Below are 15,924 nucleotides of genomic sequence, written 5' to 3'. Positions count from 1 at the left end.
TAGGACAGTATCCAGAAGCACCCCTAATATGGCTTGTTGTTGCTTCTGTATCAAGCACTAGTCAAAAGGAACTTTGTGCCTCACATCCTTCGCTGAATTTACATACCGGTAGTTCCCATATTTCTCTGTGGTTTAAATGTGGGTTTATGGATTCATGTTTAGAATATCTACCATGCAGTGGCGTAAATATCGACGGTGCAACCAGTGCGATGCACCGGGGCACAGCACCCCCAAGGGGCCCAGCCGCCCATGAAGGGGGAAGAAGAAGAGAAAAAGAGTCAGGACGAGACGACGGTGAAAGCCTGGTTTCAGGGGCTATCGGTCGCAGGAAGAGTAACACCCAGGATTAGTCAGTGATGTCACTGACTGACTGGTTTATAAACAGCTTCAAGTCCATACTACTTCCGTGTTTCATAACAGTGACATCACTGTCCACTCATTGTTATCTTATACAAGCGCACATCAGAAGATGTAACCCAGGTAAAGTAATCTGTCACCCCCAAAGCCACAATAATATTTTTGGGGGCCCACACACGATATCTGCACCGGGGCCCACTGCCACTGCCACCATGCCAGTCAGTTATGGAGCTAATTTTGGATGGCATTAGATCTAAGGCATGCATAAAGGGTACTTACCAGTGTGATTGTAGACCACATCAGTGATAGACAATATGTTCCATTCTTTCTTTATCATCTCCACCCGTGCTCCAACATTTGCCCAACTGTAGCTCTTCCCCTCTGGGCTGAACTCTGGGTTAAAGGTCAGCTGGTCAGCCAATGAATAGCAAGATCTGGACTCTCCCAGGGTCTGCAGGGGGGTGAAATGAATCATGTTGTAACCTGGAAAGTAGATGGAGAAAGAGAGACATCAACCAGAAGAATGCATTAATTATCAAAGGCCTTGTAGCAGTCGTGCCTTGGTAATGTGCACCGTATAGTAGCAACCAACAAAGTACGTGAGGCTGCAGGCTCCAAAATGAAACCTTTCTGTCCCCACATGACAGTGAAGTGACAATTTAAAAGTGCTCATCAGGGTGGGGGGTAAACAGTTCATAATATGATTATTTTGGGGGGTCACTGCCTGAAAAACTTGAAAACCACTGACTAGGCAGTGAGTGCGTCTCCTCTCCTCTTAGAGGCCCCCACCCTTTATTTGAATAGTATTGGTGGACCAATGAAAACACTCACTGAGTCAATAATGCTGGCTTATTGGATAAAAACATACACACACCCAAGTAATGAGTAATCAGATTGCACTCGAGGGCAAGGTGAGGGCTAACATTAATGTAAACATCGGCTGGCTGACATGTTGACCCACTAAACTAACTGCCTCATCTTGTTACTCTCTCTTTCTCTCTCTCTACTGCTCACACAGGCTGTTGAGAAAGAGAAGTTGGCTGGTTTTAAAAGCAGCTAATTGCTGTGCATTTAACACATTTGAGATGTTAGCTCAAGCGCTTATCCAGATTAGGTGATGATTAATGGAACAGTGATGTGTCCTTTAAGGCCTGATTTATAAGATACTGTGCTTACAACATTAACACTTTGATGGCGGCTAATTGTTTAATCCAGGGTTCCACCACCCGTAATACGCTAAACCCGCTATTTGTTTAATGCGTTTAATTCGCCGTTTTAAAATAATTCAAAATAAATAGCAGATTTGTCCCGGACCTGGTGATGAGGCCGATGACGAAACCGGAAATCAAGTCATCCTCTGGGCTGCTAGGGCTTCTGGGAAATTGAGCCCAATGCATGTGAACGGGCCGTTTGTTTAGACTACAACATGCTGTGCAGGGTGGTTTCATTTCGCATTGTCATTGCCCTTTCACATTAGCCTGGTTAATAAACCAGACCGAATCAGCCGTTGGCAAAAATAAATTGCCTGCCGGCAGATTACGGTCTGGAGAGGCTCAATTGTACGCCCATTTCCTACACCAGAGAAATGGGGCGGCCAATTGGGACACGGTATGCAAGATGGGCGGGCTTTGGTACAGTGACTTTCAATGCTTGAGACCTTTGACTGACAGTAGCTCTGACCAATTGCGTCAAAGAGAAAATGTTTCAACCCGCTCCCCTGGAAATGAAATCCAAGCTGAGCCTCCCCAGACTAATATCCCGCGGTCCGTGCGATATTAGTCTGGTTTATTAACCAGGCTACTTTCACATTGAACATGAAGCCAAGAAAATAAGCCACACACATGTTCTCTCTCTCTCTCTCTCTCAACCTTACCTGACTCCTTGGTAACTCTCAGTCTTCCAGGCCAATCGTCCAGGTGTCCTAGACATTTGGACAGGTAAGTCTGGATGGTGATACAGTCTAGGGGGACGACATTGTCCTCTGCTCCAACACGCAGCACAGGGTCAACTACAATGTAGCCACCTCCTGATCGCTTTGTGTCTCTGTGGAGGAAAGATTATATCATTCATATGACATATGATATGTATTTGTATCCCCCTTCCTTGTTTAGGACTAGGGTTCATTTGTGAGACGAAAACACGTATTACATCCTGCACAGGTGTGAACATAGCTATTTTCACCAAATGCCCCCGGACAAGAGCTTATCTACAGTACAAGCTCACAATGTGATCTGTTGTTTGAGTGAAAATACTTCCCTTTCTATTATTAGTGTTGGCTACAAGTATATAGTTCTGTAAGATAATGTTAACAGTAGTCAGATGTTTTCTTTTCTACTGAGTGTGTGTCCAAACTATCACTATTAGGAGCTGGATGTCATCTAATTAGTGCTCCATAATCAGGTTAGTATCTGTATTGATCAATTTGATCTCAATTGCATGCAAACTGGTAGACTAAGGCCCAAACCACACCAGCTGCAACTCCTTGCAACTACTCGCAACTAGGGTTGGGATTCGGAAACCGGGTCCATTTCAGACCCAGTTCCGACATTGCGGATCCGGAGCCGGTTCCATCTTTTTTTTATTAACGGTTTCCCAAACGGTTCTCATCAGTCGTCATTTAGCTCCGCTGTGTCTGTGCAATGTGCATGCATGCAAGCAGAGCCTGGGGTGACGTCACCCCACCTAAAGGAGTGAGTGGGGTCGGGGAGGATACGCCCACTGTTCTGTGCATTCAGCAACCGCCGCGGAGCGAGTGGGACAGTATGTCGAGGAGATCTCCAAAGTGTGGTTAACAGAGAGGGAAATGACTGAGGCTGAGCACGCAAAGTGCATTCAATGTTATGCTATAGTTCCCTGCAAAGGTTGTTGCAACTTGTACCAGTTGCACATCCACATTGAGGAAACATCTCAAAATCAATATGCCTACACAACTCAGTCCACAACTCACGAGAATAATCTAGGCACATCGCGTTTGAGAGCCAAGCGGAAAGCCCGCAGTCCCGCAGCTCCACTACAGCAGGCCGGGGGATGAGGATGATGCGAGGCTGGTTCACTTTCCCCAGGCTAGTAACGTAATAGAAAATAAAAACTACTAACGTCTACAGAGCTTTTCATTAGGCGTATTGTACAACTGCTGTTAATGGTGTTAATTTAGAACGCCAATGACTCAACGTCTTTCTGTCTGATATTTTATGAATCACACCAAATCAATTTGTCTGCACTTATTTTTTACAACTTATAAGCAACTCAACTGCTTTTGATTTGGCTCTAAATTAATCGCGTGACTGTTGAGAGCCCAGCATTTAGGTGCATATACTGTACCTCCATAGATTGATTAGCCTATTTTATAAACAGTTTGCAGAAAAAAGCACAGGAACGTAGCCTACAGTTCAATACAAGGTCTGCTAAGAGGATTTTATAATCCAAGAAAGCACTATTTGTTTCCATTAGGGTAAGGGGTCCTTCATATTAAATTAATCTGAACATTAAAGACAACATTTGTCACCACAACAATATCATTATTGCAATGTGTACTGTATATTTAATATACAGCAAATTGCAATATACAGTACAAATTGCAACAATGATATTGTTGTGGTGGCTAGCTGCTGGTGGTGGTGGTGGTGGTGAAGTTTAAATAATAGTGCCACCTCATAATTGTAAAGTGCATTTTCAATAATTGAATTAATTAATTTGTGTTTATTATGTACTTGGTTAGGTTAGTTATAATATAAGCATAATCTATGTCAGAAAAAAAGGGGAAGAAAATAATATTAGGATCCATTAAGGGACCCGTTAGGAACCGTTAAGAGGGATCCGGCAAGGATCCGGAACCGTTAAAATCCTAACGAATCCCAACCCTACGAGTCGCAACTCCTTACAACAAAACAAACCACACCAATGACATTCCTTGCAACATGCCATTGGGAATAATGGTTGCTACTTGCAAGTAGTTGCAAGGAGTTGCATGGCGACCCTCTGGTGTGGTTATAGTGTGGTACGAGGTGTATTTCCGTAGGATTTATTTGCTTTCATAGGGACCAAACTGTACGAAAATGATGGGGTTCAAATTTTCCCGACCCCCACCCCTTATTTGGGGGGTCATATATTTTGGGACCCCCCATAATAGTACACCAGACAATTAATGTCCGATTTTCATAATATTAGGGTTGTTTTATAGTTGATTTCTTACACTTTGAAAGTAGCCAGAATAATCTTTTCTGACTTTTGGTTGGGGTCTTTCTTCAACAATGTCAAATTAGATAATAATTTAAGCATTAAAAGTTTACAAAAATGAGTAGTAGTTAATACCAGGGGTCTTCCACAGGGGGCCGGGACTAGTTTTGCCCCTATTCTTGCACCCATATATGTGATTTGCAAGTATTTCGAATATTATTAGAATATCTTGCGTTTATGTACCTTTGAAAGTACTTTGATAGTTTATTAGTATTCTACCATTATTGTTGACAGATGTTACTGCAGGGAATAAAGATATTGCAACTTCTCACTTTGGGCATGCAGAACGTGTCCATTTATTTCACACACTGCACTCACACTAACAACACAACACACACACACACACACACACACACACACACACACACACACACCTATCCTCTTAAAGAGCCCATGGTCAATTATGCCTACAATACATTATTTGTATTTGTATTCATCTTCGTCATCATCATCTTGAATGTCCTCCCTGATAGTGTTGACACAGTCTCCACCATAGCATTTGCAGAGAGGAGTGCAAGGCAGGTTATTGTTTGAGCAGCTGCACCGTCCCTTGCAACCTGCTTTGCAACCACATGTGATGAGCTCAAGTACTGCCTTTGGAGCAGGGAGGGCAAGACACCTGACTGGAACATACCCTCCACTATCTGAATTCCATCCATTTTGTTCGATTGGTGGAAGCTCAGGGCAATTTGTCAGGTATGAATGACTTATCCCGCATTGTGACGTAGTTGGCACAGAGGATATGTGGTAGCAGTGCAGCACGAGTTGGAGGTAGCATCTCACCCTCCAAGTTCTTTGACCGAAATAGTTCCCATCTAGTAATGGCAAGGTTGTTGGACCTTTTGGACTGTAAATACGGCATGCAAAATGCTCCAATGGTGAGGAAAGCTTGCCGTTAACAAGCTCAGGAGGAATGGAACCCATTCCAAGGCCCTTGAAGCAGTTAATGGCAGGATCATCATCATCAAGCCTCAAGTAGGCATTGACCCATGTCTTCTTGGAGATTCCAACAAATTCTCCTACCCAGTCAGCACCAGATAAATTGTGTAGGCCCAGGAAAATTGTGTAGGCCCAGGAAGAATGTCATTTTTTGCCCCATCTGACACAAGCGCTGATGAAACCAGACTCTTCAATGGTGTGTTCTCTTTGAACAGATTGCCTCCACAGTGCAACTCAATCAATTTACATTGCTTGAGAGCATTTTCTCTTGCCCTCAATGCAATCTCTCCTGAGAGCTGATAATGTTCTTTCCTTGAAGACCTGGAAGCTTTTGGGAAGCTGTTGAGGTACTGATTCACTAGACCAGAAAGATGAGATGTGGTAGTGACTAGTCGGTCCAGAGCTGCTTCATCTCTACTGAGTCCAACCATCCCACCATGTCCCTTTAGCTTCTTGATTTCCTGCTCAAGGGCTTGATCTGTGAAGAGATGAGTGAACGGTATCTCTGACTTTGCCACCACAAATTCACCTGACTTCAGTGCGTTCCATGTTTCTGGGTCATCCTGTTCAAGAGCGTTCATTTGGGCAAGATAGACTGGCATCAGTCGAGCATATTTAAGGAGATCACGAGCAAAGAAATACTTGATGAGTTCCTCTAAGGATGACAAGTAGCCCTCCCAGTCACCTGACCGACGGCGACAACAGAAAGACAAAGAGAAAAGAGAAAGACAGCAGCAGCCTGGCTGATCTTGGCTGATCTTTATTTAGCAGCATTTTTGTGCATTTGCTACACTTGGGTCTGAGGCACCTTACTTTGAAAATAGCTGATCTACAAGCTCAAACTACAACCTTGTAGATCAGCTATTGTTGGCTAAAGTTCTCCTTGGAAAAGGGACGCTATGGTTCAAGTGGTTTAATGTAAAAAAAGAAAAAAGTTCCTATCCCACAATGATTTGGTGGGCCCCTGTATAGTAACTCTGAGGACCCCCTAGGGGTCATGGGCCCCCTGTGGAAGACCCCTGGTATTGGCTACTACTATTTTTTTATATCAGAGCCCAGCTACAAATACTTTTATGCTTCATTTATGATCTAATTTGACAATATTCTGGAGCAGGAGCAGAGCAAGGAATGTAATGAGAACTGGGATAGGCCCAGGGGTCAGTCCGGGAGGTCCCAGGTGAGGAAAGACTCCTACCAAAAGTAAAAAAATATTATTTTGACCACTTTAAAAGTTTAATAAATCAACTCAGAATGTTTTAAAACATACTAAACAATTCTAATATTATGAAAATCAGACATTAACTGGCTGGCATACTGTTCTGGGAGGTCCCAAATAGATGACCCCCCCAGAAACAGGGTGGGGGTCGGGAAAATTTGAACCCCATCATTTTCTCATAGTTTGGACCGTATAGAACCAAGATCTGCAAAAAAAAAAAAAATGTAGCACAAAAATCCTACGGGAGCTGTTTTTTTGACGCCTCGTACCACACTATTAGGACTGACAGTCCAGTTCAGTAACTCTGCAAAGAGATCCAGCTCAATGGTGGAGCAATATGCCTTAGTGATTAAAGATGAGAGTTGTATGATGCCCACAGTGATCAAGTGTTCTGTCCAAGTATGAACAAGTCACAAACATATACTTGTTTTAAATTCATCATTAGTTAAATACCTGAATGAGGTAATTTAGAAACATGTATATTATCATGTATCATGTAGACTTACATGTGATTACACAATCATAATAGTCCTACCCATATCCAAAGTAGAACTGGTAGGACCCAGCTATCTTGAGGTCCAGAAAGCAGAACTTATCAGAGTCATCCTCTCGTCCCGAGGGGTTATTCCACTCCAGAATGCGGAAGGTGTTACGCTCAAACCGCTCCCCATCGGCCGGATAGTTGGTGTGCACCAAAACCTTCTTCCCTTGGAGACTAGGACCCAGGCGGAACTGAAGCTCAAAAGCTGTGGATTAACAGACACACAAATGAAAGCATAGTCCTATTAGTTAACTTATTCTCTTGAGTAGGAGGTCTCTGAAGGGCCACCAGAGAACGAACCCCCTCACTACTCTTACCTGCCTATCAGGACTTATCCTGGGCACTGAATGGAATTGTGGAATTATACCTTAAATAATTCCACATTTACACATGGTTAAGTTATAATGACTTCTGGTAGTTAATAGTGAGGACTAGGAATTAATTAAGTTAATAAATTCATGATGAATTAATATATAATCAATGTTGTTAATGAATCAGTAATTAAGGGTTTATTATGTGTATGAATGCTCAAGTAAAGTGGGATGTATAAAAAGACAAGTATAGCTACATTTACATTTCATGCTCGTGCACACATCCTGACAAACTCATCAAACTAAGTAAACATAAAGAGATGTAAAGTTCAATTGAAATAGTAAGCTTGCAAATCAACCAGAAGAATACTGGACAGTCACATGTGGTCCAGAATCTGGCCCTTAACTCTTTGGTCTATATATAGGACAGTTGAAGGGGCCTGCTGTAAGGTTCAGAGAGGAAATGTCAAATGGTACTTATTTCTCTCCTCCGAGACACTTGCCTTGCTCCTTAAACCTGCTGCTACTGCCTATCCAAATACAATGATACCAACAGACATTGGTCATAAATATAATGCATATTTATTACTTTTAAATTGTTTTCTTTTTTTCCTTCTTTTTAGTCTCTTGTACAGACATTTTCAGCAAAGTGCAACAGTAGGGAATCTTAAATGTAATGTAGTTTTGAATGATAAGACATTTGTCTTAGGTGAAGTATAAGTTCACTGCAGCTCAACATCTATCTAATAAAGGTACCTATCTATCCAACAGTCAGTGTCAGGGGTGGTTAGGATATGTCTATGAACTCTGCGTTTAAAGGCTTGAAGGCTATTGTCTGTGATGGAATCAACTTCATGCTCTGGTAGGCTGTTCCACGCCTTGACAGCAGTGTGGAGAAAGGTTCTGTCCAATGTGCATGTATTGGAGCCTGGGGGATCGAGAGCATGTTCTGCATTGTTCTGGTGTGGCGGGTGTTTCGCCATCTGATGTGTGGTGGAGGGAGCATGTCCTGGAGGTATTGTCATTTCAATTTTTCAAATTTTCATGGATGTAACTGAGAGCTTCTACTATTCTACCATTACTGCCATTGTTCTTGCAGTGTAGCCTACTATAGCTACTGTCCGCATGCTGTGTGTTAAACAGTTCTGCATACTGTAGCTGTTTTGCACCTACTGTATAATGACTACTTTTGCAATACCTAATGATACCTCATGATAGTTACCTTTTCGTGACTACTTTTGTTACCTTGAACCACTATTCAGCCAGTATACATACTGGTAATACAATACTTCCTCAGCATTAACTCAAACTTTATTTATAAAGCACATATTACAACGACCAAAGGTCGACCAAAGTGCTATAGGCCTACATGTTAAAACAAAGAAACATGACTGGCAAAGACAAAGACAAGAAAACAAAAAGAGGCATAACAAATAATGCATTACAAAGTTATAGGCCCATCAAAACTGTATCAAAGGCCACAGTGAAAAACATTGTCTTCAATAAAGACTTAATGACGTGAAGGAGCAGAGTAAATATGGAGGGTGGGCAGGGTGTTCCAGAGTCTATGGCCATCAGCTGCAAAGCCCCGGTCACCTCTGGTATTATAACTAGTTTTGAGCTCAGTCAAGAGCGACTGGTCAGCTGATCTCAGGGCTCTGGCTGAGATGTACGGCTCTGAGCTCTGATAAATATGACAATTTTGGGCCTTAAAAACAAACAGAAAGATCTTAAAAACAATTCTAAGACGGACAGGGAGCAAGAGAGTGAGGCTAGGACTGGACTGACTGGAGTGATGTGACCACTTTGGTCTCTATATAGACTATATAGAGTGAGCAGTCTGATTGTGTGATTAATTTTATATTTCCTGTATCAATATTTTAATAGACAGTAGTAGGCTATTTTACAACAGACAGTTACCTTGCTCTAGTCTGAATAGAGTTCTGTCCAGGTTCTCCTTGTCATTTAGTAGAAGGACTCTGATCTGCTTCATGTGTTGGGGCAACATCTTCACTGGTCACTTCAAAACTCACATCCACTCTCACCGTCTATTACACAGCAGCACAAATGTCCCTCCTGCAGAGTGAGTGTGCGAGATATTAGCAGAAGTGAGGTTACTCCATATTTCTAAGTACAAATAAAACAAAATGTGTTGGGTAAGCTGAACACACAGAAATACATCCTGTTTTTTGGAGCATTGAGGATGTATTTGTAGTTAGGTTATAGTTAAACTTCAATAAAAAACATTAAAACAAAGAAATAAAACATCCACGGTAGTCCCATTCGTGAACCATCCATGGACAGCTGTAATATACAATACATGATCAGGTTACATAACCACACACACATTGTGTAAATTTGTGCAATTTAAAAGTGTTTCCTTTAAACACATTTTAAATCTGAGGCTTTTTTGTATATACTATCTAAATTGTTCGGGAAAAATGCTGTTCATTTCCCCAAAAGTGACTGCAAAAGATTGCTGCTATTTGTAAAAATATATATATATATATTTATACCCTGTATAGACCTATACAACATGTACATTCATTTGCAAAGTGACATATATAGCGCTGTTTAATACAAGACTGTACCCATTGCTTTTCTTAGAAATTATAGGCCTATAATATGTTTTGACACTGTAAACATGTCTTCTCGTGCCAATATAGCTCATCTGAATTGAACATTTTTAATTGAAATAGTAATCTAAAAGTGTGCAAAAACATCCCACTTTATTTATCCGAGTATGCAAGCCAGCAGCCAGCAATGCATACATTCTGTTCAGGTTCGGCAGATCTCTGACTGCATCCATCCACTTAACTAAAAAGCTGTTACATCGTAACTGGTGACCCATCGAATAACGTGATTCGAGAGATAGATTGTGAAATATTTCATTCAAGGGAGTGCTCACATGGCACGCACACATTTGTGGTAGTCTCTCAAGACAGATTTTAATCAACATATTGGCAATTAATAATAAAAAGGACATTGTAAAGTCATGGCAGATCACGAAAAGCTTTTTGTTTAACTTTTTCCACATTGTTGACATAATTTAATTTTGAGTCTTATTCTTAATATGGACGACTATTTTACTAATTGATGGCGACCCACGGAATTCAATAGTTCACCAATTTCAGCGCAACACCTGACCCTCCCATCGAGTTTGCGCAGTGCGAATAAAGTCTGATGAGAACTCATGGGACAAGGTCAGGAATCCAGTGTGTTAATGTCACACAATCTATTTATATTAGTAACTAGTCAGTCTAGTCTACAGACAGCAGCATTCAAGTAACTGGTCTGTCTGTCGGACGGTAGGTACACTACACTCATACACTGTACTGGAGTGTCACAGCCAGACAGTCACAGAGTCAGACGGACTGAATGACAGAACGATGACAGAGACGGCTGATAATATCCCCCCCCCCCCCCCCCCACACAGTGATGCAGGAAAACAATGCAATCACGCTGCAGAAGTGAAATTGTAATATTGGCAGGCATAACTTCGGATAACATTTAGTAGCGAATATCTATTTAATGTCACACACGCACCCCTTATACTTCCTTCTGTCAACTATACGAATGTGTAGAAAAGCTTAATGATAATGTAAAGGTAGTCACCTGTTATTAAGAGGTGTCTGTCTGCAGCACCCACCGCCAGAACACACAGAGCCAACAGGAGCTAGAGTTATTCTGCTGCTGAAAGTCTGTTTTATTTTTCCTGTATGGTGGAGGGATGGCTAGATCAGATTGGGTGGGCGGGGCTCACCTCCCAACCTTTGCACAGGGTACTTTTTTCCCCTTTATACCTTATGTAATAATTTGTATTACGGACGGTTATTATCATTATTATTTATTTGAATGGAAACTCTAACGCTGATGTTACTTTGACGTCAGATTTACAATGAGCTTATTTTAAACATGTTAAGCATACATTAAAACAATGTTAAATGTGTATTAAGATTATTTATGGACGTTATTTATGCCTTAAAGGGATTTTAAAGGCACAAATACCGACTTCGACTACCGTAATTACTAAAACAGAGGGAAAATGCATTTATGTCTTGTAAAATTCAGTGTGCTATAAAGTAATTCCACATTTATTCACAAATATATTTTCACTGAGTATGCTGTTTGCAATCCAAAGTGTTTTCCTTTGCTTGTCGTCATCATAGTCTTCCTATTATTACAATAGTGTTTACAATACAATGCAATACAATATTTATATATCACACACTAGCTTGGGATAATTCTGCTGTAACATTCCAGTTGCGCAACGTAGACACACACACACACACACACACACACACACACACACACACACACACACACACACACACACACACACACACACACAGAGAGCGAGAGTTACATAACCTTGGACTGCAGTGCAGTTGGCAGACTGCTGATGGAAAGCCAAAATGACCCGCCTTCGTAAAAATGTTGGCTAGTAAAATAAGCTGTAATAATTGTATTATAGGTTTGGCTTAATTAAAGCAGAGACATTTTAGAATTTTAACATAAGCATAGGCCTAGCTGATTGATTAATTGATTTTTAAGATTTGAAAGATTGGAGGATTACAGTACATTTCAAACACAACTCAAAACTATTACCATACACCATAAAGCATTAAACTTGTTTACAATAGCGTCCTGCATGTTCAATTCATCATAACATTTAGAGATGTACAAATATACACTTCTATATAGCCAAAACAGGAAATCATCAGAGGTAAAAAGGGGAAGAAAAAAAAGTAAGTAGCTTACATATAAATGTATCTGATACATTTAACCAGTTCAACCCTACTTGTTGAGGTCCCCACCAAATCTCTTCACCAGAAACAACCAATACATGTCCACAATGGGTTTGTGTCTGTGTTGTGAGCATGTCGATTTTCACAATATTTGCTAATTTATACAAATTTCAGTGATCAATATCGAATAGGCCTATAGTTATCTGCTGATACAGATATATTTCCAATACTTTTGCCATCATTTTTACAGAATGTGTGAACTTCATTCTAGCTATCTATCATTCAGATCAGAATGTAATGTAATTTTGAATCAATAAAAATAGAAACAAATTTAGCCTGGTTGCGTTTCTTCTTCTTATAATGCCCAACCAGCAACATTCCTACTGTACATTTTAATTCAGTATGCATTCAAGCTGAGCTGTGAAATTAGACAAACACCTGAATTGTGTTAGTTGTGAAACCACATCTGTCAATCATAATCATATTCCTGAACCTATTCCTCTATCAGGATCAGGAGAGGCAGAAGACAGTCCTCTCCAAAACCAGATGCTAACATTACTGCTATCTCAAAGTCTGGGGATGATGAGCCACTCTTTGCTCGTGTGGCTGAGTATCAGCAACTTTCTAGTGGATCCTGTACCTTTGACTGGCCCTGCCCTGGCCTGCACTACACCTACATTTGTGCTGGGCAGCAGGATCAAGCAGCAGGCAGCTAAGGAATGCACTGTCCCATATTATACAGCATCACTTTGCTTCTGAATGGACAGCCAGAGATCACAGAATCCCTCACATAATCCTATATGCAATTTAGCACAAGTGCCACTACAGAGAGGTGTGACAGGATGTCAGCATGCCTGCCAAGAAGAGGGCCAAGCGCTGAACTGTGTGCACTAATAACTAGTATCACACACACACACACACACACACACACACACACACACACACTCACACTTAAAGTTGTTATTACAGGCCTAAATATCCATGTATGAAAGAATGGAGGGCCTATTTTAATGCATGGAATATTATGTATACGCATTTATTCTGAAAGGTATTTTCGGTTCTTGATTTGTGATATGCAAAAAAAGAAATCATTATAGACGTAAAAAAAAGTCACACCCATGTGAAGTGAGTGGTGCAACTCTGTGTGTGTGTGTGTGTGGGGGGAGAAATTAGTTACCATGTGGGGGTCTCCGGGGAGTCCCTGGGGGGGGGGGGGGGGGGGTCCCCAGAACATCCAGACACCCAGGAACGCGCCCAGAGGGGCGGGCCGATTCCGGCAAGCCGCCCCACGTCCGAAACGGTTGCGAAATGACAGAGTTACCGTGTGGGGGTCCCTCTACTACTGTACCGTTTGCTGTTTTCGTGCTCAGACACACCCAGCCAGCCAGGCAGCCACCCACACACATAGCTCCTGTATCTTTCTTTCTTGTTCTTTGGTTGACATTTTATCACATGAAAGATTTACCTACAGGATGGAACCTAGGTAGGTATATATATATATATACCCACACACACACACAGTACACTTATATAACACACACACACACACACACACACACACACACACACAGTATTGACAAATTCTTATCGATATTGTGACAAGATGAGATTTGTTGGGTTTTCACAATATTTACACTCAGATTTCTGATATAATCATCAAATGACTACCTAAGTGGGTAAAGGGCACATAATAAAATATCTAGAATAGTCAGGCAAATTGTCTGTCCATACCTACTAACAGACGCGTCACGTTCCTATAACGGCGGTGGGTGCCACCCCCGCCCTCGGCATCCCCCCCCCCCGCCCTCCCCATCCCCCCCCCCCCCCCCCCTGCTCCATCCCCCCGCCCCTGCTCCATCTTACAGAGGGTGCTGGTCTGTAAGCAACGGCAAAGAACAACTTGCAAAAGTGGATCAATTGTAACACACGCCGGCTCCATTCAATACCATTATAGGTCATATTTACACAGTTGACATATTGGCCAATATTATATGTTCTAAAATTGTATTGTATTGTGTATTCTTGTGTATACATTGTACAACTCAATAAATCAAACGTTTGTTTAATCAATGTATTTCTGACCAAAAAAAAAAGAAGCCCAAACTGGTACACCCGATACTATTTAATATTTCCCTTATTTTTTATACATTTTCTTATCACATCTATGGTATGAAAACAATGCTAAGGAGTTGCTTCAATGAAATATAATTGCTTTAAGCTGAAAACGATATGTTTAATGATGTTTTTTGTTGTTACATTTATCATGCATGCCAATTAATCCGACATGCGCAGCAATTGTAACACTGGAACAGCGTCCACGTTCGGTTTAATAACTCCCGACCTGTTTTATAAAAAAAATAACTTGAAGTGGTTTATGGTAGCTGACATGTGTAGGTCCGTTGCCTGAAAATATTACATGTGTAGATAAACGGATCTCTGAGTAAAAAAATGAAACGTGCAAAGTGTTACATCCTTGGCGGCTCTCCCCTACTTTATTTACAATTTGCTAATGAACACAGTGTTTCAGTTCACAACGAACACATTAAATTGTTTCAGTATCTTGTTTCAACATCTCAGCATGATCAATGATAAACAGCTAGCAGTCGCTTTGTGGCGTCGCTTATTGACGTACCATTTAATGTACGTGATCCAGGTAAATGTCTCTTTCCAGTAGGGTTGATATTTTCGGGCATATTTGCGGCTTTTGCTCGGCGGCTGGCTGCTATTAGCTCTTAAAAGAGCCGGTGTGTTGGCGCTGATAGTGCTGTCAGCCTCGGCAGCTACTTGTAGAGTCGGTGTGGCGACAGCGAGCTCCTCTGGGACTCCCAGATCCCGCCAGACTGGGAGACGGGTCTTGGCGGCGGCAGGCGCAGGAGCGCCGGGCAGTGGCACTGGAGTCGATGTAGCAGCGGGCTCTGGTGCGAGCAGCCGGGTCTTTGAGGCGGCAGCAGCGGTGCCGAATTGTAGGATGGACTGGACTCTCTTCTTTGCAGGAGGTGGCTTCATCATCAGTTTCGTAGTCAAATGGAATTGGAAATGAATCCTGTACTGTAATGTATGGACATTTATACTCTCTACCTGGCAGCAGAACAAAAGCCACCTTATTAGCATTTGAATGCCCATGGGCGGCGGCCCAACACCTCTGGCCCGCGCCCGACGCTGCACAAGCTGGTATGTGACTACGTGACATTTTCATTCAGGACAGTCACTATACAGTGGGTGCATATTCTGCTATTAAAAGTTTAAAACAGAATGCCAGTGGGTGCAGCTGCGCTTCTGCACCCCCGGAGTTGACGCGGCTGCCTACTAACCTCACATCACCAGGCTTTCCACCTCTGAGGAAAGCCTGGTCTGTTACAAAATTGCTGTGTGAACCGGTGTGGAGTGGATATCATTACGTCATGTTTGTTTTGTAGTCGTTATCATGCAGGAACCATCATCTGGAACTTCCTTTCCCTCAAACCGGAAGAATAGCAATAAAAGCTCTATAGCCTGCGGCTATTGAGCAAAATCGGTTTGAGTTGAAAAGTTCCAGATTGATGGTTCCTGCCCGATGACTACAAACAATGACTACAT

At 41.9% G+C, this 15,924-nt stretch overlaps 1 protein-coding gene across 2 annotated transcripts in view; it reads right to left on the bottom strand.

Annotated features, from left to right (window-relative positions):
• Positions 1-11,315, bottom strand: part of LOC310870993 (glycogen debranching enzyme-like) — a 39,787-nt gene extending 28,472 nt beyond the window's left edge. For both annotated transcript variants that reach the window (XM_083782415.1, XM_083782416.1), the window contains exons 1-5: positions 11,216-11,315; positions 9,521-9,676; positions 7,284-7,494; positions 2,231-2,400; positions 637-840 (exon numbers count right to left, since the gene is read on the bottom strand). In XM_083782415.1, coding sequence (XP_083638541.1) covers positions 637-840; positions 2,231-2,400; positions 7,284-7,494; positions 9,521-9,608 — 673 coding nt within the window. In that variant the 5' untranslated portion in view covers positions 9,609-9,676; positions 11,216-11,315. The remainder of the gene's footprint in view (positions 1-636; positions 841-2,230; positions 2,401-7,283; positions 7,495-9,520; positions 9,677-11,215) is intronic.
• Between the last annotated feature and the right edge of the window lie 4,609 nt (positions 11,316-15,924).

This window comes from Protomyctophum parallelum (genome assembly GCF_964188405.1).
Source record: "Protomyctophum parallelum genome assembly, chromosome: 14".
In the NCBI taxonomy this organism is placed as follows: Eukaryota; Metazoa; Chordata; class Actinopteri; order Myctophiformes; family Myctophidae; genus Protomyctophum; species Protomyctophum parallelum.
The sequence above is the reverse complement of the archived record's forward strand: the minus strand, read 5'-3'. Positions and strand labels throughout refer to the sequence as shown.